The sequence below is a fragment of the Ammodytes marinus genome, assembly GCF_949987685.1.
Source record: "Ammodytes marinus genome assembly, chromosome: 20".
NCBI lineage: Eukaryota > Metazoa > Chordata > Actinopteri > Uranoscopiformes > Ammodytidae > Ammodytes > Ammodytes marinus.
This window is the reverse complement of record NC_137224.1, coordinates 15905922-15930959: the sequence shown is the minus strand read 5'-3', so window position 1 is coordinate 15930959 and position 25038 is coordinate 15905922. Positions and strand designations below refer to the sequence as shown.

At 41.1% G+C, this 25038-nt stretch overlaps 1 protein-coding gene across 1 annotated transcript in view; it reads left to right on the top strand.

Moving 5' to 3' along the window:
* LOC307266495 (uncharacterized protein MYH16) overlaps positions 1-25038 on the top strand; it is a 52435-nt gene that overhangs the window by 18115 nt on the left and 9282 nt on the right. Inside the window, exons 3-11 of the mRNA XM_080048533.1 lie at positions 1101-1205; positions 3029-3115; positions 7685-7830; positions 10109-10199; positions 18413-18469; positions 22688-22774; positions 23226-23471; positions 23692-23809; positions 24309-24436. Of these exons, the coding sequence (XP_079904659.1) occupies positions 1101-1205; positions 3029-3115; positions 7685-7830; positions 10109-10199; positions 18413-18469; positions 22688-22774; positions 23226-23471; positions 23692-23809; positions 24309-24436 (1065 nt within the window). The remainder of the gene's footprint in view (positions 1-1100; positions 1206-3028; positions 3116-7684; positions 7831-10108; positions 10200-18412; positions 18470-22687; positions 22775-23225; positions 23472-23691; positions 23810-24308; positions 24437-25038) is intronic.

Here is a 25038-nt window from a genome sequence, read left to right as displayed (position 1 = left end):
TAAAAAAAAGACTTAAGTCTCAATGTTATGTTCCCAATACATATTGCCTTCCTACTACACGGATGAGAAATGTTATAGTTCCCTGTTTTCTTCTACGTGGACAAGCAGAGGCTGCTTCGACAGCTCCATTTCAGCCAGTCACCAGACGCCCTTTATCTGTTCCACTGAGTCGTATTAAAGGATTATGATGCTATCTTTGTTCAGGAATGCCACAAGAATGTGCTGTAGATCAAAACATTGCATGTGAAGAGATCGAACAAGAGTTTTTTGAGCACAGCACCCTGCACTGTTGATTTAGCCTGTGCACGTTAACACTAATATATCTCACCCGTGTCACAATGTCAGGATGTATGATCCTCTGGCAATATGAGGGTTTCCTCAGCTAATTGGTCTCCCATGTGGCAAAGATACTCTGTGAGAGGGCTTCCTCACAGCGGATGCAACAAGACCAGACCTGTATGATAGCAGAGTTGACACAGGGCTTTGTATAATATTTGTGGTATGCTGTCATAACAGTCAGTTTGACTGGACCATGATGCGTTTGATTCAAAGGAGCAAAAGTTTTGGATCATACTTCGCTCATCTGTCCGTTCTGAAATGTGTAGTAAAACATCTTTTTTAGCCCTTTTTGAAGTGCACATTGACACCACCATATTTCTTCACCCGAACCCCAGTCTGCTGGCTCACATTCACAGCCCAGTGCTCCAATCACCCTGGTCTCATTAGGTCCTCATGTCTCCAAAGAGGAGCCAGGATTTCACGTGCAAACAAAGCTTTGATGTCCATAAGAGAGAGGCAAAATAATGACATCTGTTTCTGCCATAAAAAGGAGATAATTGTTTTACGGTGTGGCCACAAACTCAGAGCCTGCACATTGAGACCGCTGTAATCACAAGCCATCATGGCCGTACGCCCGAGAGGAAACATTAATAGCCACAGAAAGACGTTTATTTTTTATTTTTTTTAGCAGGGGTGGATAGGAACAAAATGTTGTATATGCAGATTTACCTAGAATGATAATTCAGTGATTGGTTTGGTGATTCACACAATGCGATATCTAATACAGATGGCATGGCTTTTTTTGTTCTCTTTCTTTCTAGTCATCGGACAGCGAGGTGAGGAGGCTGTCGGAACAGCTTTTTCAGAAGGACGAGGTGGCGCAGAAGCTCCAGAAGGAGAAGGAACATCTAGTGGAGCTCAGCCAGGTGAGAGCAAAGTGTGGTCAGTGAGTGTGTGACTGTTGGTAAGGTTCAGGGTATTGCTGTGCAGTATGCAGTGATATACTGTAGTATTAAGGCGAAACACAACAGGCGAACACAGTGTGGTATCTGTCAAGCAGTGTTCAATTTTGAACATATTTTGTGGATTTGGCTTCCATCTTCTTTCATACTAGTATAAATAAAAAGGTCCAAAATGTAGGTGTTAATTTTACTAAACCTTGTTCGCGCCTGTTTCCAATACTTTGCGTATCAATATTTTTATTCTAACATCTAGATTTTTGTTTATTGAAAAGATGCAAATGTACGCATAATTAGTTAGATATTGCCGAATTTGCATATGTATTCCAATATTTGTCTCGCCGTAAAATGTAGGCTACTGATTTCCAGTGTATATAGTGGATCAAGATACAAAAAACTGGATCCTACATTTCCCACAATGCATGCAATAGATTCCCTTTGCTTGATGCATGTACAGTAAATACCACACTTTTCAAACTCCACAACTCCAATTTGTAACACAGACCAGCAATTTGTTTTCTTCAAGCCCAAACTGAGCTAAGTTGATGAATGACATCACCGCCGGCGGGGGTTAATCATATCCTCTGGCTACCAGGCCACCCCTACACAAGGGGCTACTTTATCATACCTGACAAAGCTCCTCCACAGCCACAGACACCATTACACAACTGAGTCAGGGCCTGGGGACATACAGTATGAAAGCAGACGTGTCCTGTGGACTTTTCTGAAACTCCCAATAAGATGAAATCCATTAAAATTGTGAATTGCCCAATCTCTTTTTTCGCTATTTATTGCAGTCCCAGGATAAGTAGTACCAGCCATGGCTGACAGAATGACCCTTGTGTTTAAAATTGTCAGTTTCTCTTAAAATAATGTTAGTGGTCAATGTTCACGATGGGGAAAAACACTATTATCAAAAGTAATTTACTAATGCAATGTATACCACAAAATAATCTACCAGTTGGATGTACACCACAAACTAATGTAGTTAGGTAAAGTGTATCAACAAGTCAGCTGTAATTTAGAATTATGCCATGCCAATTGTACACTATGTAAACTATACCAATACTTATGGAATATCATGCTGTTTGGCTTTATTTGTGATTGTTCATAATTGTCATCTATAGTCTTGTCCCATTTATCTGTGTTTAGAGGGGAAACCTCACTTGCAGCTGGACGCTGAGTGAAACATCAGTTTGAGGAAAATAGAACCATATGGGCCTGTGGACCTGCCAAAAGTGGCACTCATGATAAATGTGCTCCCCATCAGACACCCAGCGGTTTTTAACTTTAAAAAGTCAGGCAGATGCTTTGAAATCTAAAAAAAAAACTTCATACCCTATGGCAGCCATAAGACGCCCTGCCCGCTAATTCTTCCCATATGCTTTTAATAACAGTAGCAGTGTAGCATGATTGTGTAATAATCTGTTGGAGCAATTTAGCATCAGGCTTCATTATCTTCTTACTTCTTTGTTGAACTTGTTAGATTGCGGATTTGCAAAAAAAGGAAAGTTTGTGGGGAATAACAGGAGATGAATCAGGAGCCGTTTCACTGGCTTTAGGCACACTACACACTGGTTTGATCATTCTGAAACCTTTTGTTGACGGAAAGAGAACTCTTTGGTCCGTCAGATCGGACTGGAGATGACATTTTCTGTGCAACCAAACAAACTCCCTATCTCTCCAAGAGCCAAATGTGGCAGACAGATGGATGTGAGGAAATGCTATGGAGGAGTTAGTGATTGAGGGATGCAATGTGCAGCCCAGGCTCAGACATGTTGTTTCAACAGCAGGCCATCGAGGACCTGCAGAGCGAAGAGGAGAAGGTCAACCTGCTAACCAAAGAGAAAACTAAGTTGCAGATGCAGGCTGAAGATGTAAGTTCATATTCTGTATATTTACTGTATTGTTCGTAATGTATAGTATAAGTCTGTTTCTATACTGTAAGAAGAAGATAACTCTTCAAAGGTTTGTGATCTGAACTATGAGTGTTTGTAAATTCATTCAAATTAAGTTTATATAATATAACTTTATTTGAAGGTCACATGTGCTCATTTTCAGGTTAAACATTGTAATTTGGGTTTCTGATATAAAAGGTTTTCAAGGTGTAGTTCCCAACTATGTCTCCCTTTTCAAGCCTGTGTCTGAAATGCCCTGTTTTAGAGCCTGTCTCATTAAGCCCCACCTTCCAAAAAGTCTGCTCTGATTGGCCCTGAATCTTACAGCTGGTTTGAATCTAAATGTCAATTAGATTCAGGGGTATATGGGGGGAGGGTGCATATCACAGGTGGAGGTAGTGCTAAGATAGGTTAGTTATAAGGGGGGGTCGGACTTGGGTTTTCGAACAAGTTCAGAAAAGTAAAGAAGAAGAAAAATAGAGAGGGTTGTTTAAATATCTGAAATAAAGTTATATGTGCACTTGACGGACGCCTTATATCATTTTGTACATACGTGTAGTATGAAAACACATTTAGTAAATTCCTGTATTCAATTTTGCAACTAGAGTATCCTACACTAAAAGCAGTTGATTAAACTTCCTTATATCACATAAAAAGAAGACTATACTGAGAAAAAGCACACGTGCTACACACATTAAATACTGTATTAATATTAAGGTTGTGAACCAGCCATTTGACAGTAATATGAGGAGTGGAAACTTAAGTTTTTTACTTAATAGTAACGCTTTTTGCCAACAAGCCTGGGCAAATGCGGGCAAGCATTGGATACGTGTAATTTTATGTATAAAAATGGTTGAAGGTAATAAAATGGTCAATATAAAGATATTAATAACTGGCACAAAATAAATGGTGCCAGTTTTGGTCTTTAAAAACACAGCTGAGTTCTCTTCAGTAATGCCTTGTGTGAGGGAATTTTGGGTCTTTAGTTGTAATATTAATGGTAAAGATTAATAGTTCATATATGCCTATCTTGTGTGTCTGTCTCACAGACTCTAGGTCAGCCTTGGAGCCTGTTAGGAGACACCTAGGTCAGTTGTATAGATAAAGTCTCATCTCCTTAGACTCCAGAATGTTATGGTTCACTGTGTTCAGCTCTGAACCAAAACATTGGTACGCTTGGTGCCCGAGCCGGAGAGGCAGAGATGGGGGTAAGTCACTAATGTGCAAGTCACAAGCAAGTCTCAAGTCATAACCTTCAAGTCTCAAGCAAGTCCAAGTCACTGTGGTGAGAATCAAGCAAGTCACAAGTCAAGTCATTGCTCAGGTCAAGCAAGTCACAAGTCAAGTCATACAAAAATCATATTATCTAACCCAGTTTCTACATTTAAAAGACCTGCATTTCACAGTTCTCTTCTTCATACCGTCATCGACAACATCATCCTTGAACTACAATTGAATTATTCTTGGTCTGACCGAGGGGTCTTCAACTAAAATTGAAATGGGTCCAGTTGACAACATTTTCTTACAGCAAAGGTCCGAATCTCATAATGTCTGCATCCAATAGCGACCCCTTATCTATCACATATGATCAACACCGCACATTTCCTTTTCTTTCAACCACATTTAGGCTACTTTCAATTTTCAAGTAGCTTACTTTTAACATGGAAAACAAGAAAGGCAAATAGTAACAGATAGCCTACTACTTAGGCTACACAAAACAGACACTTAAACCTGCAGTGTGTAGAATTTTGGGTTTTATTTCCTAGCAGATTTTGTAGAAAGTAATTATAATATCCATAAGTACATTTAATTTAGTGCATAATAGCTGAAAAAAATGTTTTGAATTATTTATTTTTCTCTTAGAAAGGGTCTCATATGTCCATATTTCTGCATATTTTGGACCAAGGCCTAGTGCCGCCATCTTGAAAGTGTCATAGTTGGAATGTCATCAGGTGCATTGTTTAAAATTTAGAATTGTTCTTGTCCTTGAAGGCCACTGTAGCTTCTGTTATTATTCTAAAGGGGTGGGGTTACCCAGGGAGCATTGCATTCTAGAACTTTCTAGAACTTTCTTGATGATGTCATATTACACACTGCACCTTTAATCCCCATAATGCATTTAGAATAAAACAGGGCAAGGATCTGCGCTATGGCAAAAATATCATATCACCTTTTATTTTATGGCAGGATCACATTTTGATTTATCCCGATTAATTAATTTTTCATACTGGGGGGCGAACTGTCATAACGGGCAGTTTGCTGTGCTGTCGGTGCGGGTGCGGCGGCTGTGAGCTGTCGGAAGGAGCCGGTGAACGTGGAAGGTTGAACTGCATCATATTAATAACCGCTGTTTTGTCTCACAGAGATGCTTATATAAAGCCTACAGTCCGTGGAGGTAGGGCGCTCGATAAGGAAGCGTGCGTTATCAAGGCAGCAGCGCTGCAGGAAACGCTCGTTATTTTCGTTTTCTTTTACAAGACTTCCCGGGGCCGTTACAAAGTGAAAAGGGAAGGGAAGAAGGCGCTACATATTTACTGTGATAAGCGTGTGGGAGGCTTACGTGAATTACTCTTGGTCTAGCCCATGGACATATAAAGAAAAGTCTAGCCGCCTCCATGACTGCTGCTCCTGTGTTGACCTGCTGACGCTGTTTGTCCGTGCGGCGCGCTGTGTGCATTGCACTGTAAAATGACCCGATCATGTTTCAAAATAAAACATAATTTCTAACGTAATCTAACTTTTAAAAATTCAAGTCATTTCGAGTCATCCGTCTCAAGTCTAAGTCAAGTCTCAAGTCATGAAGACCAAGTCAAAGTCAAGTCGAGTCTTTTATCAGTGTTAGTCAAGCAAGTCTCAAGTCCTCAAATTTGCGACTCGAGTCTGACTCGAGTCAAGTCATGTGACTCGAGTCCCCCATGTCTGCGGAGAGGTGTTAGAGATAGCCCGAGGTTAATACCCAGCTCTAAGCATGTGTCTGGCAGAATTGAAGTGCAAGTCACGAGAGTTGCAGTCCGGTTCTCCTTGGCCAAGTCTGTAATAAATATTGCTTCATAATTCATCCAAGTCTCCTGAAATATTCTTACACCTGAGTTGACCTCCAACCTTAAAATAACTTCCTTCACAAATTGGCGTCACGAACAGGATCTCAAGATAACATCGACCTAGTAAGTGCACTAAATTTGATGTATGCCTTACCATGTCTTTGTTTGACGAGATCAGAAAATAATATATGTGATAGTTCTAAAACTCGGGTTTAAGAAATTAAATTGAAAATAATTGGTCTGTTTATGGTGGAAGGATAGTCCTCGTAATAACGAAATAGATTAGAATTCTGTTTGACAAATAGGTTAACGCCCCGTTTGGTTTAAATGAAAGTAATAACGAAATAGGTTAAAGCCCTGTTTGAATCCCCACCATGTGCAATTGTTATTGTACAGCTACGTTTAACCCTTCAAAGAGTATATGCTGTTTGCTGTTGAAATTGAACGCTCTTATTTGCAGTGATAATATAAAACAGCTGTGAGATATGACTAGGCAAGATGTTACCACCGGAGAATTGATTATATTTGTTGAATGATCATAGTTTTTGTAATCCAAAAGTTAAAAAGTAAAGTGCCGAAGGAAATTGTTGTGCAAATTAGCTGTAATTTTGAGATCTATTATATTTTCTTGTTCCTGCTGCTTATGCAGTGGCTCAGACACAGATATTCTGTAGAGAGCTGTTGCTGAGGAACATATTAGGAGATACAGAGAAGCATTTACATACAATACAGTGCCTAAAATTATGAGAGGAGATTGAACCTTGGACTCCTTCTGGAAAGTAGCTTCAAACTATTTTACGTTGACAACTATGTTGCAGATCTTGAGATATTATCAATGCTGTTTTCCTTAATTTCAACTTGTTTGTAATAAATGTTTCCTTTTGACTCAGATAATTAGCTTATTTACTATTACACATTTAAATGCACATGATCAGTAAAAAAAGTAAGGAACATTTACTTTATGGTTCTACAATGTTTGCTTTATCAATTAAATAGTCTCACAAACAGGAGAGAGTAACTACTGTAATTCTAAAGCTTCTTTTTACATGCAGTCACAGATGGCAGTGAGTAAAAACAATAAGAGATGAGGTGGCAGACCTTGAGAGCAGCCAAAGAAGCCTCTCAAACAGACAAGCACACATGCTACATCTGAGTAAACAAATTTCGCCACAAAATATATTTATATCAAAGAAGCTACCTTTTCAAGTTCACTTTGGATTATTTTCAGACATTTCTTAAGTCCAGCCATTTAATGGATTTAGCAAATATCTGTTAGATTTTGTTAAATTCTCCCCTGCATCACAGAATGAAGCTAATGCTCGTCTCATAATGAAATTCCTTGCACCACAAAGTCATGGTTTAAGTTCAACAGTGTTGTCTTTTTCATTTGTATCCAGACAGCCGGTATCTGTTTGCATTTACAACTAAAGACCCACAATTCCCTCACACCTTGTACAGCTGAATCACATTTGGAACATTGTATTTTTTTTATGGTCCTTGTGTTCAGTTGGAGCAGCGGCTGGAGCAGGAGCGCCGTCAGCGCTGCGAGCTGGAGAAGAGCAGGAGGAAGATGGAGGGCGACAACAGATCCACACAGGAGAGTCTGGGAGAGATGGAGAAGAACCGCAGTGGGCTGGAAGACCTCCTCAGAAGGTCAGAGACACGCACCTAGCGCTTCTATCAGAGAGTCTAATCTGCAATGTGTGATTGTGTTTTCTCCAAATGTCGTTATTAGCTTGCATCATCAAACAAGGCAAACAACATCAACATCATCATATCCCAACCAGTCGTAGGTTGATGGTTCCCAGATGATGAGTATTAATGTGTTTGTTGATCTTCTAACTTTATATTGCACCACCATATGTTTGACTTCTATAGGTTTTTGTGCAGCATTTTGACAACTATTTGGTGGATTGTCTTGACATTTGGTACACTCATCCATGTCCTCTTTGGGATGAATTGTAATGACTTTGGTGGTACCTCAATTTATCATAAAGCTCCATCATCAGGTCGAAATACGTTCAAAACATATGACTTTCCTATCAATCTAAGCTGCACTCAGTTTTTTTGGTGATAACTATCAAATGTGAGTGTGCAAACATGCTACACTAATATGTTGAACATTGTGAACATACACCTGCTGAACATCAGCATGTTAGCGTTGTCCTTGCACTATAAGCGTGTTAGCATGCATATGTGAGTATTCAGTTTACAGCCTCCCAGAGCTGCATAGTACGGCTGTAGACTCTCAGTCTTGTTTTTCTTCCTTTTCTCTTTGATACTTTTTTACTATTAAATGATAACAGATTGTTTTTGTAAACATGAGCCTGCTGGGTGCACTTTACTGAGCAACATTACAGGGTTTCTTTTCTTCTTTCTTTTTTTTTGAAGTTCAGATCGTCATCTGTGGAATTTTTCTTGTCATAAAGTGGAAAAAGAAAAAGATGAGTTAACCATACCCTGCAGTCAGAGATCATAAGGGGAAAAAACTCATATGGACATTTTCACCAAAGTATGCATTTATGCCAACTATGATATAGGCTTTAAAGTAACCTCATAAACATTTATATCGGCCTTTAAAAAAGAACACACATGATGTTGGTGAGATTTACTTCACACTTTACTCCTGCCTGTAGTTCTGGAACTCATACATGTGACAACAGACTATCAATGGACGTTCCATTTAAATGAGAGCTGCAGTGATCATATCTGTAACATATCCAGGAAACAGACAAACTAACAGACTTCAAAACGCTCTTGACATTTCGATACATTGCTCGTGTCCTGAGGGCAACAGATCTTGGCCTGCGGTGCTGCAATGTGTAATATACCTGCTCCACAGTCCAGTTCTTTGAGTTGCATGATGCCTTTGAGAACATCCCAACATGTTACTATCTGCCCTCCGCAACATGAGAGCAAATGAAAACGTTCACTCTACTTTACCTCGCAGCAACAATCGAGTGACGACGAGAACCAGCTGTCGAGACGAGAACACACACACACACACACACACACACACACACACACACACACACACAGAGCAGGCCGATCAGTGAACCATACTATCTTCATTATGAAGTTAAAACCTGTACTCTTTGACCTCCTTTCACTGTAAACATTAATAAAGTGAGTGACTCACCTTGTTGCTAAGGTGCTGTGTTTTCCAAACAGTCCATACCGGGAGAGAATATGAAAGCCATCACTCAGTTTGACGAGGCTAAAAGCATGTGTCCAAAGCACATACTGTGCATAAAGAAAGGAATGCATTCGATGGATACATAAATAATAAAGATATACAGTAAATTTGATGAAACAAGTGGTTACTGAAGCCACTTTGATACAGAATGCTCTGTTTGTAGAATTAAAGTAGAGAGAACAATTGCGAACCCAAAAGCATCTTGCATGTCTTGCTTTATCACATACATGCCACCTCTTGCACACCATCTGCCAAATATTAGCATTGTTATTATTAGCATGTTGAGTATTGTGACTCCTTAGATGTTTGATAAGGTGGGAAAGGGGAAGACTGAAATGTTTTGTGCAAATTTTGACGGGGGAAATTTAATTTCTATTTTTCCTAACATCTAAGGGATTCGTAGAGAACATTTTACTCCAATCTCCAATAAGTTTGTATTATATCAAATATGTAAACACAATTACTATGGGAATACAATTCAAGCACACTATTGCCTGATTGTGTAAGATATGCAACTGGTATAGCATGTGAAGGCATCTACCATCAATCGCCCTAGCGTCAAGAATACATCCAGCATTAGCCTGTAGTATGTATAAATTGCTCATTAAATTGGTTTAAATATGGGGCTACTTGAAACTTGAAGTTACTAATCCACAATTAGCCAATCCTGCTGTAAAACTGTCTGTATTTGTTGAATGAACACAGTGTTTAACATGTGTTTCTGTCTGTCTTCAGGAAGGACCTGGAGATCAGCAACACCTGGTCCAAGCTAGAAGAAGAAGAGGCCCTCAACATTGGACTGCAGCGGAGGAGCAATGAGCAGCAGGTCAGAACCCTTGAGTCCATCGACACGCACAGTATAATAGTTTACAGTTAACTTGCATGGAGTGTATGCATTACTCAATACACTCACACCCAATTAAGTGACGAACGGCTTGCTAGTAACTGTTGCTAAGTCCGACAAGCTTTCGGAGCCAGCATTGTGCTCCTCTGTCTCTTACTACTCTCCCTGGAGAAATGTTGTCCCAGTTTTTGGAAAAACAAGAAAGCCATTTCAGACGGGTAGGTTTACAATCTGCATTTGAAGGTTACATTCAGGAGATCAAACTAACTCTGCAATGACTCATTTAACAAAAAATAATAATCTTGATGTCATAAGGAGCACAGGTGCAGCTCCATGACCAGAAGGAGCCACCTTAGTAACACATTGTAAGAGATTTGGAGTTTGGAGTGGTGTCGATTGGTTTATGGCAGGAGATTGATTTCCTAGAGAGACAGGCAGGGAGCTGGGCCGTTGCTTAGAGAGAGGAGTGCTGAGACGCATTCCTGCCTTTCAACAGAGCTGCTGGGCTCCGCTCCGTGATTGGAGCCGTCACTTCACAGCTCCATGCCTGTGTCAGGAGACAGGTAAAACACACAGTCTATACTTCCTAAACCTGATAACCATCTCCTGTGTCCCCCTGATGGTGTGACTAGGAGCAATTCGGCAGCCCTTCTTTCTTTCTTCCTTTCTTTTTACAGTTGTTAAGACTCTGAACTTCTTCTTCAAATGTGTGGTTCTCTCTCCATCTCTCTCTCTCTCTCTCTCTCTCTCTCTCTCTCTCTCTCTCTCTCCTAATCATTGTGTGTAAAAATCATTGGGATTGTTCCTTACTTCAGTGGAAAAACTAATGACTAATAACTACAAATGAGGGATGCACATGACTAGTTGAACGTTTAAACGCCAGCTGTCTCACTAGTCGGCACCAGAAACACTAGTCAGTTAGTAATTAAATGCCCAGTACTTGGACTTGAACATTAAATGTGTGAGAATGTGCATGTGTGTATAAGCGTAGGTTGAAAGAGGACAAGGCAAAGCGAAAGTGTCATCTTGACTGCAGCGAAAAGGCTCAGCAACTGTATTTTATCACTCAGGATCCCGGCTGTGAGAGCTCTCGTTCGTCAGCCGTATTTTTTATTTTTTTTGTCAACCGTGTTATAATTGGTTTACGTGCTGGCTTTACACATGGCGGTATGTAGTTTAAATTTCTATACACATTAGAGTATTATGATGATTATTTCCCTGATTAAAAGTTGGTCTTTAAAATGTCCAAAATGTGTGAGAATAACACAACATTCATTTTGCATAACGTTATGTCTTTAAATGTATTGTTTAGCTTGACCAGCACTCCAAAGCCCAAAGACAATACTTCTGTTATCACATAAGAAAAACAAGACTATAATTGAATGTAATCCTGAACTTGATTTATGATTGGTTGCTCAAAACTCAAAGTATAGCATCACAAAAGATAGTGCCGAATGTCATTTATTTGTTGATGGCAGTTGTGGGAAGAAAGTGCATGAAGCTGAGGCTCTCACTGGTTCACATTTGGGCTTGTCACAACATGAAAAACACAGCTGAAGTTATTAACATTATTGGTGATCTCTTCCATTGTAGTGTTCCAGTAAATCATGCCAGGGATTACTGTATGCCAGGGCCCTGTCAGTGAAACACCTGAATGGATTATAGCCGTTAGTATTGTTGTTAGTTACTGTACACACGAGTAGAAAACTGTCTCATGGAAAGGTCTTGTTCAACAGACATGCAATCTTTGTGTGGATGAATCACAAAAGTTGAGATGTTATTTTAATTCCTCTGCCAAGCATGTCTAAAGGTGGAGTCAGTGACTCTGGAGAATGCTCATTTTCAAAAGCATTGAATATCTCCTGACGATCCGCTACCTGTCCATACTGCGTGTGGGCTGGGAAAAAAAATCAGTGTTTAAAGGCAGCTCTGTAAACGGGCATGTTAGTAGCTACTGTGGGCCCTATTTGTTAACATACCTATTTACAGAGCGTAGGCTTTGTATGAACACCAAATTACATTTCCTCAGACATGTTCATTTATGTGTTTTTGGTAAAGAAAAATACCTTCAAAACTCTTATACTAAATTACCCAATTACAAATGCTTCAGCATGTGGAGAAAGCTGGATGGGCTTATCACTGACTGTGACTGGTGTATTGACTAAAACCACCATGGCCTTAACAGTGGAAGAAAAGATTGCCACCTCAAAAAACCTCAAGTTGCAAAAGAAAAAAAAATAAGGAAAAAGTAATTGCAGTAGTGGCCACACACATTATAAACAAGTCATTTTTGGTGTGTACAGTGGAATTTATCCTCAGCCATGACCGCTTACCACCAAAGATGTTACCATTTAAAACACCATCTTCATTGCACTTTCTAAAGAACATAATCATCCAGTAATGAAAATTAGGACGGCATTATTTATTTAACATTGGTTCTGGAGGACTGTTTTTTCTAGTGTTTAGTCTGCCAATGGGTGAAGTTTACACTGAGGCTTTTATTCCTGTGAATCTTACTGTGTCTTCCAGATAGAATCACGCCCGCTCCAAGAGCTTTTATCTGTGTCACCGGTGCATGTTGCAGATAATGTGTTTTGGCTGTGAGAGAGAGAGAGTGAGTGAGAGACATTGGAAGAGAGTATTTTCAAAGTTCAGGTGGGGCTTCTTTACTCTGTCGATGCCCGCGGGAGACTGAAGCCACGTCCAGAGGTTCGAGAGAGAGAAGATAATAAAGAGCGCCTTTGTCTATGATTGGAGGAGTGAAAGGCGATCCGTGTGTCTTTGAGGGTGGCCATGTTTTCACATTTACTGTAGCTTTGGCATTCTCCTTATGCCACAAAGAGGCCATTATACATGTTTGTGTGTGTGTGTGTGTGTGTGTGTGTGTGTGTGTGGGTGGACCCTCTCGCATCTCCTACTGATAAAGACGCAGGTGTACTGGCTGCCCAGCTGACTGCACGGCCCCTTTCTTCTCTGGTTCTGACGCAACAGTCACTTGAAAATGTCCACACACTCGAGGGGAATCAAAAAAATGCTTTGTGTAACCATTGGAGTCCCCTCTTGGCAACTTCTTAAAAAATATTTGAATTAAAATGCACATTTGAAGTAATCTTTATGACAAATGACCTTAAAATAATATTTTCCATTCTATATTTTCTTTTTTTCTAAATGATCAGAAATAGGTCCACACTTGGTCAGTGTGAACCGATAGTCCACTGTTGGCAATGTAGGTGTGTTTATGTGTGTTTGTGGATTCTCCTCCTATTGATAAAGACTCAGGTGCATGGGCTGCACAGCTGACCGCATGGCCCCTCTCGTCTGTTTGCCCACTCACGTCTGGTTTATGACGCAATGGACACAATATATCCATAAACTCCAGTGGAATCAAAGACATAGCTTGTTCCATCTTTCTCGATGAATCCGCCTCTGCCTCTCTCCACTACGCTATAATTTAAAACAGTCGGCTTGAAGGGAGAAGTGTAATGGGGGGTCGCAAGCCTGGAGTCCGGATTTCTTACAACTGCCCGGTGCATGCTCCCAGTGGTTTTATTAGCTGGTTGTAAAACAGTTACACTCAGCCATAGGGCTGTAAAGGGTCATCACAATCTCAGATAGATAATGCTCAGTCTTGTCCTAAGGTCTGTTTGCCTCATACCAGATGTTCCACTGCAGGTGTTACATCAGATTGTGCCATAATTGTGACGATGGTCTGATTTTCAGGTGATGTTTGAATCCACAAAATCCTTCTAGCTATACAGCTTGGGGAGTTAGTTGCACAATAGTAAGCATCTGAAAAGAGCAAGGCATATTTGTCAATCCAAATTACAAATATTGTCATTTTGATCAACTTTACATGAACTCAGTTTAGATGATGCAGGCTAATGCTCTGGTTCTTATGACACTATGAGAATGTTGAATCAATCACACCAGTCATTAATCACAAATGACTCATTCAGCAAAAACTAAACAAACCAACCAAGTAAAAAAAAAGATCACCAATTACTGGCAGACATTCTGCACGAGGTACAGATCAACACACACTGTCAACAAGTGACTAAACAACTTCTTCTTGAATGCATGTGTGCGTGCGCGTATGCGTTATGACAGCAGGAGTGACACAACATTTTCAGTGTTGCGCCAAACAACATAGGCTACAATACATAATATCACCCAGCAGCAAGAAGTTAAATTACCCACCACAGAGAAAAAGTTGTTGACAGGACTTCTCTGGCTCTCTCCATCGCTGTAGGAAGTTTCTTGAAGCATGTTAGCGCCTATAGTTAGCGACACTCGAAAACTTAACCGTCACCTACATGTTTCTATTGTTTGTTGTCTGTTTGACTGGCTTCATATTTCACATCTTTTTCCAGAGTCCATCATTCAGAATTTTTCTTTTTGAGTTTTGAAAAAAGGAAATAGTTTTTCCCCTTACTTGTTTAACTGACACAATTGCCTGTACTGTAAGATTACATTAATAGCTTTTTCACAGTAGACACAGGTGTGACTATTATCGTCAACGAGGGCCCTGTTGCATTCAGGTACCCCAGTTAGCCTCACACTCACAGACACACAAACACACACATAACATCTAAATGGAAGACTGGTGCTTTTCCTCCTATGTCACGTGTCTGCTGTGGAAATGGTCCACACCTATAGTGAAATATATGAAAAACAACCTTTTTTGATTTTGGCGGTAGCTATGTTCTTGATGGATAAACTGTTCATTAAGAAATATAGTTACAGTTTCAACTTCTAAAACCACAAATTGTGATTTATGATTTTTTGGGGGGAGCGAGGAGATACAACATGCTAGTTAGTGAGCTGTAGAGGTAGAAGAAAGCGGAAAGAAACAACTTGCCTGGGGGCTAGCCAGGCTAGCTGTTTACCCCCCCTGCTTCCAGTCTCAGCTAAGCTAATTGCCTCCTGACTCCAGTACCACATAGACATGACAGTGGTATCAATCTTCTCATCTTAACGGCGTGTCTACACAGGAGGTGTTTCTTTAGTCATTCTCTAGTGAGAGCCAATGATGACCAGACCTGCTAGAAGTAGCCTACACTCCCTGGTTTGTTCTACTATCCCTAAATGACCACATTCCCTCCAAGCTCTCTCTGTTTTTGTTTTAAAACTCAACTGTGCACAATGCATTTCAGTGACCAGGGAGGAAACGACGGTGGGGGGTTTCGGAAACAGCTCTGGGATCTGTAACAAATCAAGGAGTGGTATTTGTTATGGTGGATTTCCTGCATTTGGTTTGAAACTGTCGGATTTTATGAAAAGCTCAATTTGAAACTGAACCACAATGAAAATCAAATGGACTTTGTTTTATACATGTATTTGATCATTCAAAAGAGGCCCGGCTTGTGCTGCAAGTTCACATCCATCTCATCAGCATGTACAACATGTGCACCTGTGATAGCAGGCACGTCACGTCATTCCTAATAGCACTGATTCGACCTGCGTCATCGCCCTGTACTCTGCAAGGCTCTGACCGGGTCAAAGGCACCTGTCATCACCCGGGCCAATCAAACAAAGCGTGACTCTGTTTTCACCATTGGAAGCTGTCCCATGCTGCCATCTGAAGGTGTTTAAAAAGCAGAACAAAGCAGATTCCACCTCAGTCCAGTTGTGGGGGAACTGAATTATGCATCATGTGTGGACGGTATGGCAGCTTGGTTGGGCATCAGCAAGGGGGGGGGGGGGGTCTTAAAACGAGTCAGGACTTTGCAATTGTTTGGCTCTTGTTTTCCCCTCTGACTGACATATGGAGAGGGGGGGGGGGATCTTACAGGATATAACTGCCCACGCCGTGGACTAGCCCCTTAGCAAGGATACATCAGCTATGAGGCCACATCTGATTGCAATTTATGGACAATTATTATGGTTTCAGAGTGCAGTAGGGGGGAGTAAGCTTAAACCTTAAGCACATACAATTATGGAGATCAAACCCTTGCAACCATTCTCAGCCACGATGGGGCTAATTTTGTTATTTCCCCCACACGACTCCAAGAGTGCTGCTAAGTTGAGATGGATAATTTAGAATGGAATAAATCTCATTTAGAAAAAGAGCAGCAAGTCAATGCATAAACTCTTTCTGCCAAAGATTTAAGTAGTCCAAATTGCATTTATCCGTGCAGTCTGGCTCAGACGTCTTAACACTGTTAGTACACTGTGTTTTCCGCAAATTGTATTAGAGCCACAATATTTAGTTTGAGGCTGGTTTTGAGGCTGTGGAAAAGTAAGAATTTTTAACAAGAAACAGATACACGAGTAGGGGGAAACTGTGAGAGACAAAAAGAGGCTGTGCGTGCACAAGGGGGTGTGGACAGCGAAAATGCCGGAGGGGATCCGCAGAGAAGCTGCGTGTGTGTGTGTGTGTGTGTGTGTGTGTGTGTGGGGGGGGACAGTAAGTCAGTCAGTCAGTCTGTCAGTTGGGCTGCTGCTGCCTCACCATGGCTGTTCTCTCTGCAGATGTATTGCGCTGGCATGTGAGTTTTAATTTTTATATTCTATATATTTATGCTTAACTTTTTTTGTTTAAATGCTGGTGGAAAAGTGGAACAGGTTGATGCCTTTACGTGTTTGGTATTAGGCTATAAAATGTCTGAGTCCACTATTTCTATAAGTAACTTAGGCAACTCTCCTTGTATTTCATAATGCTTCATATGCAATGTAACTAAGTTTGGGGAGCTTTGGGCACCTTGTAGCCGGTGTGTGGCTCTCACCACATGAGTGAGTGCACTGTGTAGGTGCTGTTGCTGTGAATGGCCTTGGGCTGCATGCCATGTCAGACACATTTCCTGACAGTGAAACACAGATAGACGCTGGAGATAGAGCGCACGACATGACACAACTTGGAGATATGCAGCCTTGATATTGGGAAACTTACAGCACAATTTTATTAGTGGTACAAAATGTGGTTTTGGCACAGGATCTGTGGGAGAGAAATGCACCGTGGGTGATTTATTTTTGTGAGATCATTTTTATGGGTTTGACAGTTTGAGCAGAGCTGATGAAATATTGTAACCATTGGAGGAGGACAAATTCAAACCTACTCCAGTACAAGTAGAAGCCTGGCATTGATCAATTGTAAAGAATAAGTCAGTGGGTGTTATATTATTAACATTTTTACTAATGCATTGCTGTCTAAGAAGCATTTGACTGTTGAAGTTATGTGAAGGTCATTTTAACTGCTTAATTTAACTACTGTTTGGTGGTATAATTATTCAAAAAGCTTCATATTTTATAAACTGATCATGTATGTTTATATATGGACTTGTATATTAACTAGCAACTGTAACTTTCTAATAAGTGTTGTAGCACATGAGAAGATATATTTAGTTAACATCCACCACTGATGGTAATCAGAGGCTTTCAGTATTGTATTAAGCAATGGTGTATTACCTAACGATACAAATGAAAATATTAATCAAAATAAATTCTCATTTGGTTTTAGTTTTGCTAAAATTATTATCAAATTTATTACGACCCCCTATTCAGCATTAATAAGCAATGTGCAAACAGTTTAAAAAAATGAATAACACCACCATAACTTAAACCAGGATTTGGTCTCACTGAGATCTAATATGTCTTTCAAGATGTCAGCACCACATAGTTTACAACCTAGACTTAGACTTATAGACCTTTCATGTTTTATATTGCCCCTTGACGCTGCTGGGGGGGAAAGCATCACCAACTTCCAGACAGAACTGTTAAGCCAAGAAAAAGAAAAAGAAAAAAAAACACATCACAAACGCAAATTCCTCGAATGTCACGAAAATGCAGCGGACATAGCAGCCCCAGCCGTGGGTCAGAATACAGATAATGATGGTGACTACAGACATTCTTTGGTCCTAAATTGCTACCTGAGGATGAAAAAAAGCTAGAGGCGTGCCAAATCCCCCAGAGAAAGCAGAATGTATGAAAACAGCCTTGAAATAGCAAACAATCTGCGGAGGTGACGTCCCATTTGTTCTCTGTCAGCGATGATATAGGCACTGTGAAACCAAAAAGGGTGACAGCTCAAATGCACGTGTCCCGGTCATATTTTATATTTTTAGTGAAAGCAGACTGTTTTCCTTTACGCCGATTCACTGACATCCACTTTTTCTTACTCTTTTTCTCACTCTCTCTCTCCCTCTCCCTCTCCCTCTCTCCCTCTCGCTCTCTCTCTCTCTCGCTCTCTCTCTCTTCAGGCTCGCGTGGAGGAGTTGGAGGAGGAGCTGGAAGCAGAGCGAGCCATGAGGGCCAAGGTATGACACACACAACTATACCATCTCATATATAACATCTCGCTAAATCAAACAAAGGTAACACCTATACACCTAATTAATCAGGGTATATTAATTAACTTAATGCTAACTTAATGCTAGCAATAGTTAATGCATAGTCAATCCTTATGAACCATTAGCTAACTGTTGATGTTTAGTGCATCAACGGTAAGTTAATGGTTGGTTGAGCTTGAACTATGCTTAATTAACTAACGCTTCCTTGAGCATTAACTAAGAATGAACTAAGAGTTAATTAATGTGCCCTTATTGTAAAGTCTTACCCAAACCAAGAGCAGATGAGTTCTAAATCTGTCTGTCAGGGGCTGCAGGGCGGATACAAAGATGCCAAGTGGCTCCGGGATGAGCTTGGCTGTGCTGTGGTGTTGAGGGGCTGTGTGTGGATTGGAAGGGGAAACATTAAAAGAGGATGGGGAAAAAAAATCTCTGAAAAAGATCTATTGGCAGCCGGTGGGGTATACGTGCGCTGGTCACCCCAAATACTCTGCACCTGTGATAATAAACTGGCGGGGGAAGGACCTTGTGTTTCTGATTAACATACAGGGCAACCCCCAGAGGCGGAGAGGGACCCCAACATCCTCTCCCGCTTTCTTATGTCTTATTTTTCTCAACTTTTCTCCAACCCTAACACACACACACACACACACACACACACACACACACACACACACACACACACACACACACACACACACACACACACATCCTTGTACTTCTATCTTTGTGAGGACACTCATTGACATAATGCCTTCCCTAGCCCCCTTACCCCAATCTTAACCACAACAACTAAAATACCCAACCCCAACTTATACTAATCTTTATATAAACCTAATACTAACCTGAACCTTGAAACCAAGTGTTAACCCTCAAATAGCCCTTTGATGATGTGAGGACCAGTCAAAATGTCCACACTTTTCAAAGACGTCCTCACTACGATGACTAAAAACTTAAAGTCCTCACAAAGCTGCATTTAGAAGTACGCACACAAACATGAATATAAAGTATACTGTATATCAGTGCACTTCCTGCGTCTTGTAAGCCTCTCGCCTTGATCCAAATCAGAAGAAAAGGTTGTCCATTCCACCTTCCTTTTTCACCACAGCGGAGTTTCCAAGAAAACATTTTTGTAATGTAAAAATGCTTTTCCCAAAATGCATTGCCTGGTTCACATAAAGCTCACCTACCAAGGTGGGCGCCATAAGTGCTTGTTGTTTCAGAACGAGACTCTCTTCAAACGTGTGTGTATCTAAGCACACAGAACGCGATGGCCCCCTCTTAAGACTATGTCTGGAGTTTCCATGTTACAGTAAAGGTAAAGGCAGAAATTTGCAAAAGTACATATTTCACCCCGAGTGTTGACTGGAGTGACAGCAGGGGCCCCCAAGGCGTGTTTTGCACACTTCTCCCCACTCTGGGTGGTATTCCTAATGGGGCTAACTAGGTCTACCCAACCCCTCACACACACACACAAACACACACACACACACAACCCCACCAGTCTCTCCGAAGCCCACGGAACGGTGAAAGAGGCAGGCCCGGACACGCATGTCTTTATCTGTTCCACAGCTTGCGTCTTCAGAGGAGCTCAGATACAACATACCTTCTGCTGCAGACAGACTCACTATTGTTAGGCTCTGCTCCTCAGGTCGTAGAGGGGGAAGATGCCATCAGGAGATATAGATATAGCTGACAGACAGCGCCATTTTCCACGGCATCTTCTCCCATGCGGAATGTCACACACATACTAGTGTACAGTGGAGGGGTCTCGCTTTCGTTTACAGAGCCTAGACTGTGTATTCACACCAGATTTCTTCTCAGCGCACACACACAATAGGTAAAGGTGACAGATTGTGAGGAGATATTCATTGATTTTGACAAAAAGCGTTCTCCAGCAATCAATTATCTTGTTTTGGAGCTGTACACTCATTGGGGATTCACTATAGATTCAGTTCTCTTTTTAATGTTGCTATGGTCAGGGAAAAACCTCCACCACATAGGAGGTTGGAGGACATGGTTGGATACTACAGAGCACATGTGCAAACATCCTTGGGCGTGTATACACAGACCGAATAGAGACACACTCATACTCCGTCAGGGCTCTTGTTCAAACGAAGATGAATCTCCCCCACTAACAGCAGGAGACTTTGGGAGCACTGATCTCCTAATAGCATGTGAATGGGAGTGAGTGGTGCTGGGTGGCTGTTGTTGACTCAGTCACTAGTGCGGAGGAGAGCGTTGAGTGAGCCATAGTGCTCGGCGTTAAAGCCCCTATATAACCAAATCTGCACGATCCTTCTAACTATGCATTTCGGGGAGTTGGTTGAATCATGGGAGTGAGCATCTGAAAAGAGTCAGGCATATGTATCAATCCAAATGAACGATATTGTCATGTAAGTTTGATACACTTTACAGAAATTTGGTTTAGATGAGGCGGGGCTATGCGCTGGTTCTTATGACACGATAAGTATTTTGAACCAATCACGGCCAGTTCTGTGCTAGAACGTTCTATAAAAACAATGACTGTTGCCACGCCCACACAGTCCTGTCAAATGGCTTTACAAAAAGTACCCACCTCTGTTATCACATATATATTTTTTTTTTTTACTATTTTAGACCGGATTTCAAGAGGCTTTAAGGTTTAGCACAGAGGCTTGCAGGGCTGAGGGGAGGTGGGGTTGAACTGGTGTGGGCTTCTGGTTTGCGGACAGCCAGCCCTGGGGGTAGTGGAGGGTGAAAGAGGACAAAGGCCCCCCAGCGGGTGTCATCTGTTTTCCCTCGTTCTTCTGCGTGAGGTGTGTTGACGGCTGTGGCTCATTGCTGCTATGAGGGAGGCCTGAACTTTTTTACAGGCCGACCTCTACATCTATATGGCTTTAAAGCAGCTGTAAAAAGATCAGTGTAAAAAACAAGTGCTTTTAATTGCTGGTTGTTTGTGGGTGTAATAGCCCAGCAGCATTCTAAACTCTCTCCATGTGTGCTGAACCATGTCTGAGCATGACACGGCTTTCTCTTTGGCATCTTTCGTGAGGGGTTTATCATTCATACGGATAGAACAATGTTTGGTGGTCATTTGAATTTAAACATTGCGGCGGATTAACCAGAGTTCCTCCAAAGGTTTCTAGTTCCTGGGTAAGGTTCCTGCGGTGGGAAAAGGGTCTTTATATTCATCAGGTAGCCAAAAAGACACCAACAAATGAATGCAATCTTGCTTGCTGCATGTAGGACACTTTTTGCTAACATGTTAACCATACTAATTCATGTTATGTAATACATAATACAACTTTATCAGGTGATAATGCGTCAATATACCGTTAACAGTTTGTCAAACCTCCCCCAAACAAGCCAAAAAACAATCAATGAATGTAGCTAAAAGGCCTTTTGAAAGCTTACTTCATCCTGTCAAATAGATCCAGCATTACATTAGAAAAGCAAGACTGCATACAAGCAGCATTATGTAGGATGCTTACCAGTGAGCAGAGCTTTGGATAACAGGACTAAAGGAAACAGGAGCTGACTGATAATATTTGGACGGTATGACAGCAGCTGACCCCATGTTTCACTCTGATTAGATAGCAGCTATACTCCTCTGACCTCTGACCTCAGGAAAGATCACTTCCCCTTTTAGGGCTGTCAATCATACAGATCTCCTGCTGGTCAAATATCCTGCCCCATGTAGGTTGTTGGACTGCTTTAGAATAGATAAATAATAATAATAATAATAATAATTATAATAATAATAATAATAATAATAATAATAATAATAATAATAATAATAATAATAATAATAATAATAATAATAATAATAATAATAGATTTTATTTTCAAGGTACGCAGATACACTTTACAATACAATGAGTACACAAGCAAATTAAAAACAGGTGTAGCAATGAAGCCTAAACACAATAAAGCAAAGCAAAGACCAGTATATTAAAAGGAAGTAAAACATTACAATCAGTCCATAAAAGCAGCTGTAATGTAAATATGTCAAATAAATATGTAATGTTAATATGTTAGGTTTAATATGTAGTACAAATGTTCTATTACCATTGGCTGAAGGCTATTCTGAAGAGTACTGTACCATGACGACAGCAAATAAAAACATAATGGTTTAATATTGGATCCTAATACAACCCGTCTGATTATTGAGTATGATGTAATGTTTATCTCCTTTGCTCTGGGCAGGTTGAGAAGCAGAGAGCAGAACTAACCAGAGAGCTGGATGAGCTCACTGACAGACTGGAGGAGGCAGGAGGTATCACCGCCTCGCAGGTAAACCATATAAAACAGACACACACACTTTGTATTATTACATCGAAAGCTGCACTAGATTTAGATGATACTGTATATAATAGGCCCCTTTGGACAAAAGTGGTAGTGTTTTAATGAAGCCAGCTGTTGTCCCTGGGTGAGGGTAACCCATGGCAAAGGCATTAAGAAAAACTATTTAAAAAAAAAATGCGTTCTTTGCACTGATGGTCCCGTTTGCTGTAACACGTGAGTTATGATCATCAGAGGAAAAATGGGACTTCTTCAGAAATATTTAATAGTTCCTCATAGCACTTTTAATCTGTGAGGCCGCTGAGGACTTTTCAGACTGGCCCATGGATATTTCATATAAATAATGTGTGTGTGTGTGTGTGTGTGTGTGTGTGTGTGTGTGTGTGTGTGTGTGTGTGTGTGTGTGTGTGTGTGTGTGTGTGTGATGATGTGTGATTGACAGATGGAGGTGAACAAGAAGCGAGAGGCGGAGCTCCAGCGTCTGAGGCGGGACCTGGAGGAGTCCTGTGTCCAATCGGAGGCTCTGGCCGCGTCGCTAAGGAAACGCCACGGCGACGCCATGTCGGAGCTGAGCGAGCAGTGTGAGGCCCTGCAGCGCGTCAGGGCCAAGCTGGAGAAGGACAAGCACAACCTGAGGATGGAGGTGGACGAGCTGGCCGCCTCCCTGGACAGCCTGCAGAAAGCCAAGGTCAGGGACTACAACCACAATGCACTGGGGTTTAGGACAGGTCCACACGTACACGGGTATATTCGTAAAAGTATCATTCCAGTGTACTGGAATTTTTCTGAAAACGGAAGGGGGGAAAAAGCATTAGAAAAACATATCGGTGTAGGCTATATACGTATGGCTTATGTGACTGGTGATTGTTAACACAGTTTGTGGCGGTGTGTCTGTGTGTTTGCTGCAGACGTCTTCAGAGAGCCAGATGAAGAAGCTGGAGGAGCAGCTGTCAGAGGCCAGCAGGAGGGGAGACGACCTGCAGAGGGCGCTCACTGATCTCAGCGTGGCCAAGAACAGACTCACAGGTACTCAGGGCTTCAAGTCTGCTCATGTTCCCCAGGCAACTACAGCTGATCCTAAGACCCCATTTGTTCAAGTCATCTTAACACCCTCGCCTACGGTTTCTTGATTGTGTCATAATGCCTTCCACAATTCTCAATAAATACTCAAACATTATAGTTCAAGAAGCTAATAAGGGATCATATGTATCATATTGGCAGATGATTCATTTGATACTCTATTTAACCATTGCTGTTTTAATACTGTATATCTTTCTCAGCGAGGTACATGACGTAGTCCACATACATCTGTTGTAACCAAACAGTCAAGGCCAACAAAGAGTCCCATTGTCTGCTTGTTTTGTGTGTGTGTGTGTCCGTGAGTGTGTGCACGTGCGTGTGTGCGTGCGTGCGTGCTTGTTTGTGTGTGTGTGTGCATGTGTTTGTATCACAAAGGATCAACAAAATATGTACATTGCAATAACCTATTGAGTGTAATAATGAGTGTTCCTGTGTGTCCTGTCAGCGGATAATGCAGACGTGGGCAGACAGATGGAGGAGGCGGAGAGCAGAGCCAGCCAGCTGAGCCGCTCTAAGACTCTGCTCCAGTCCCAACTGGAAGAGCTGAAGAAACATTTAGACGAGGAGGTCAAGGTCAGTATGTCTGTGTGTGTTTTCATTATAAATCAGAATGTCTCATATTGACATGTGTGTGTGGGTTGTCTTGCACGGTATACCGGTATTGAAAAAGTATTGTCTACCACTAACAACGTAATATTTAAGTTTTAAATAAAGAACAATAATGACATTTGACAGTGGTAACCCTTTTTTGGAAAAGTACAGACAGTACTTTCGAGAAGTATCGAAATTCACATTGGTTCCCGTATCGAAACAAACATTTTGATAAAGTGAAAACTCCCGATACCAAAATGTTTGGTGTGTGGCATGAAAGATGAATGAATGAATTATTTAATTAATTAATTAATCAAAAGTTTATTTTCGTGTCATGCCACACAAGTGACCCATCCCGCACGGGATTACAAGAAACCAATATAATACAACACAAAGTGTGTAGTACATACAGTAAATGTTAACAAGGCAATATTTGTAACCTAATACATCCGACAACGGATTAGCTGAAACGTATTATATTGTGACACATTTCTCTTAGCCAAACCCTTTTCAATAAAGTCAGCATTTGCATATGCACTATTAACAAATAGCCAAGCTAACCAAACTGTGTCCCTCATACAATG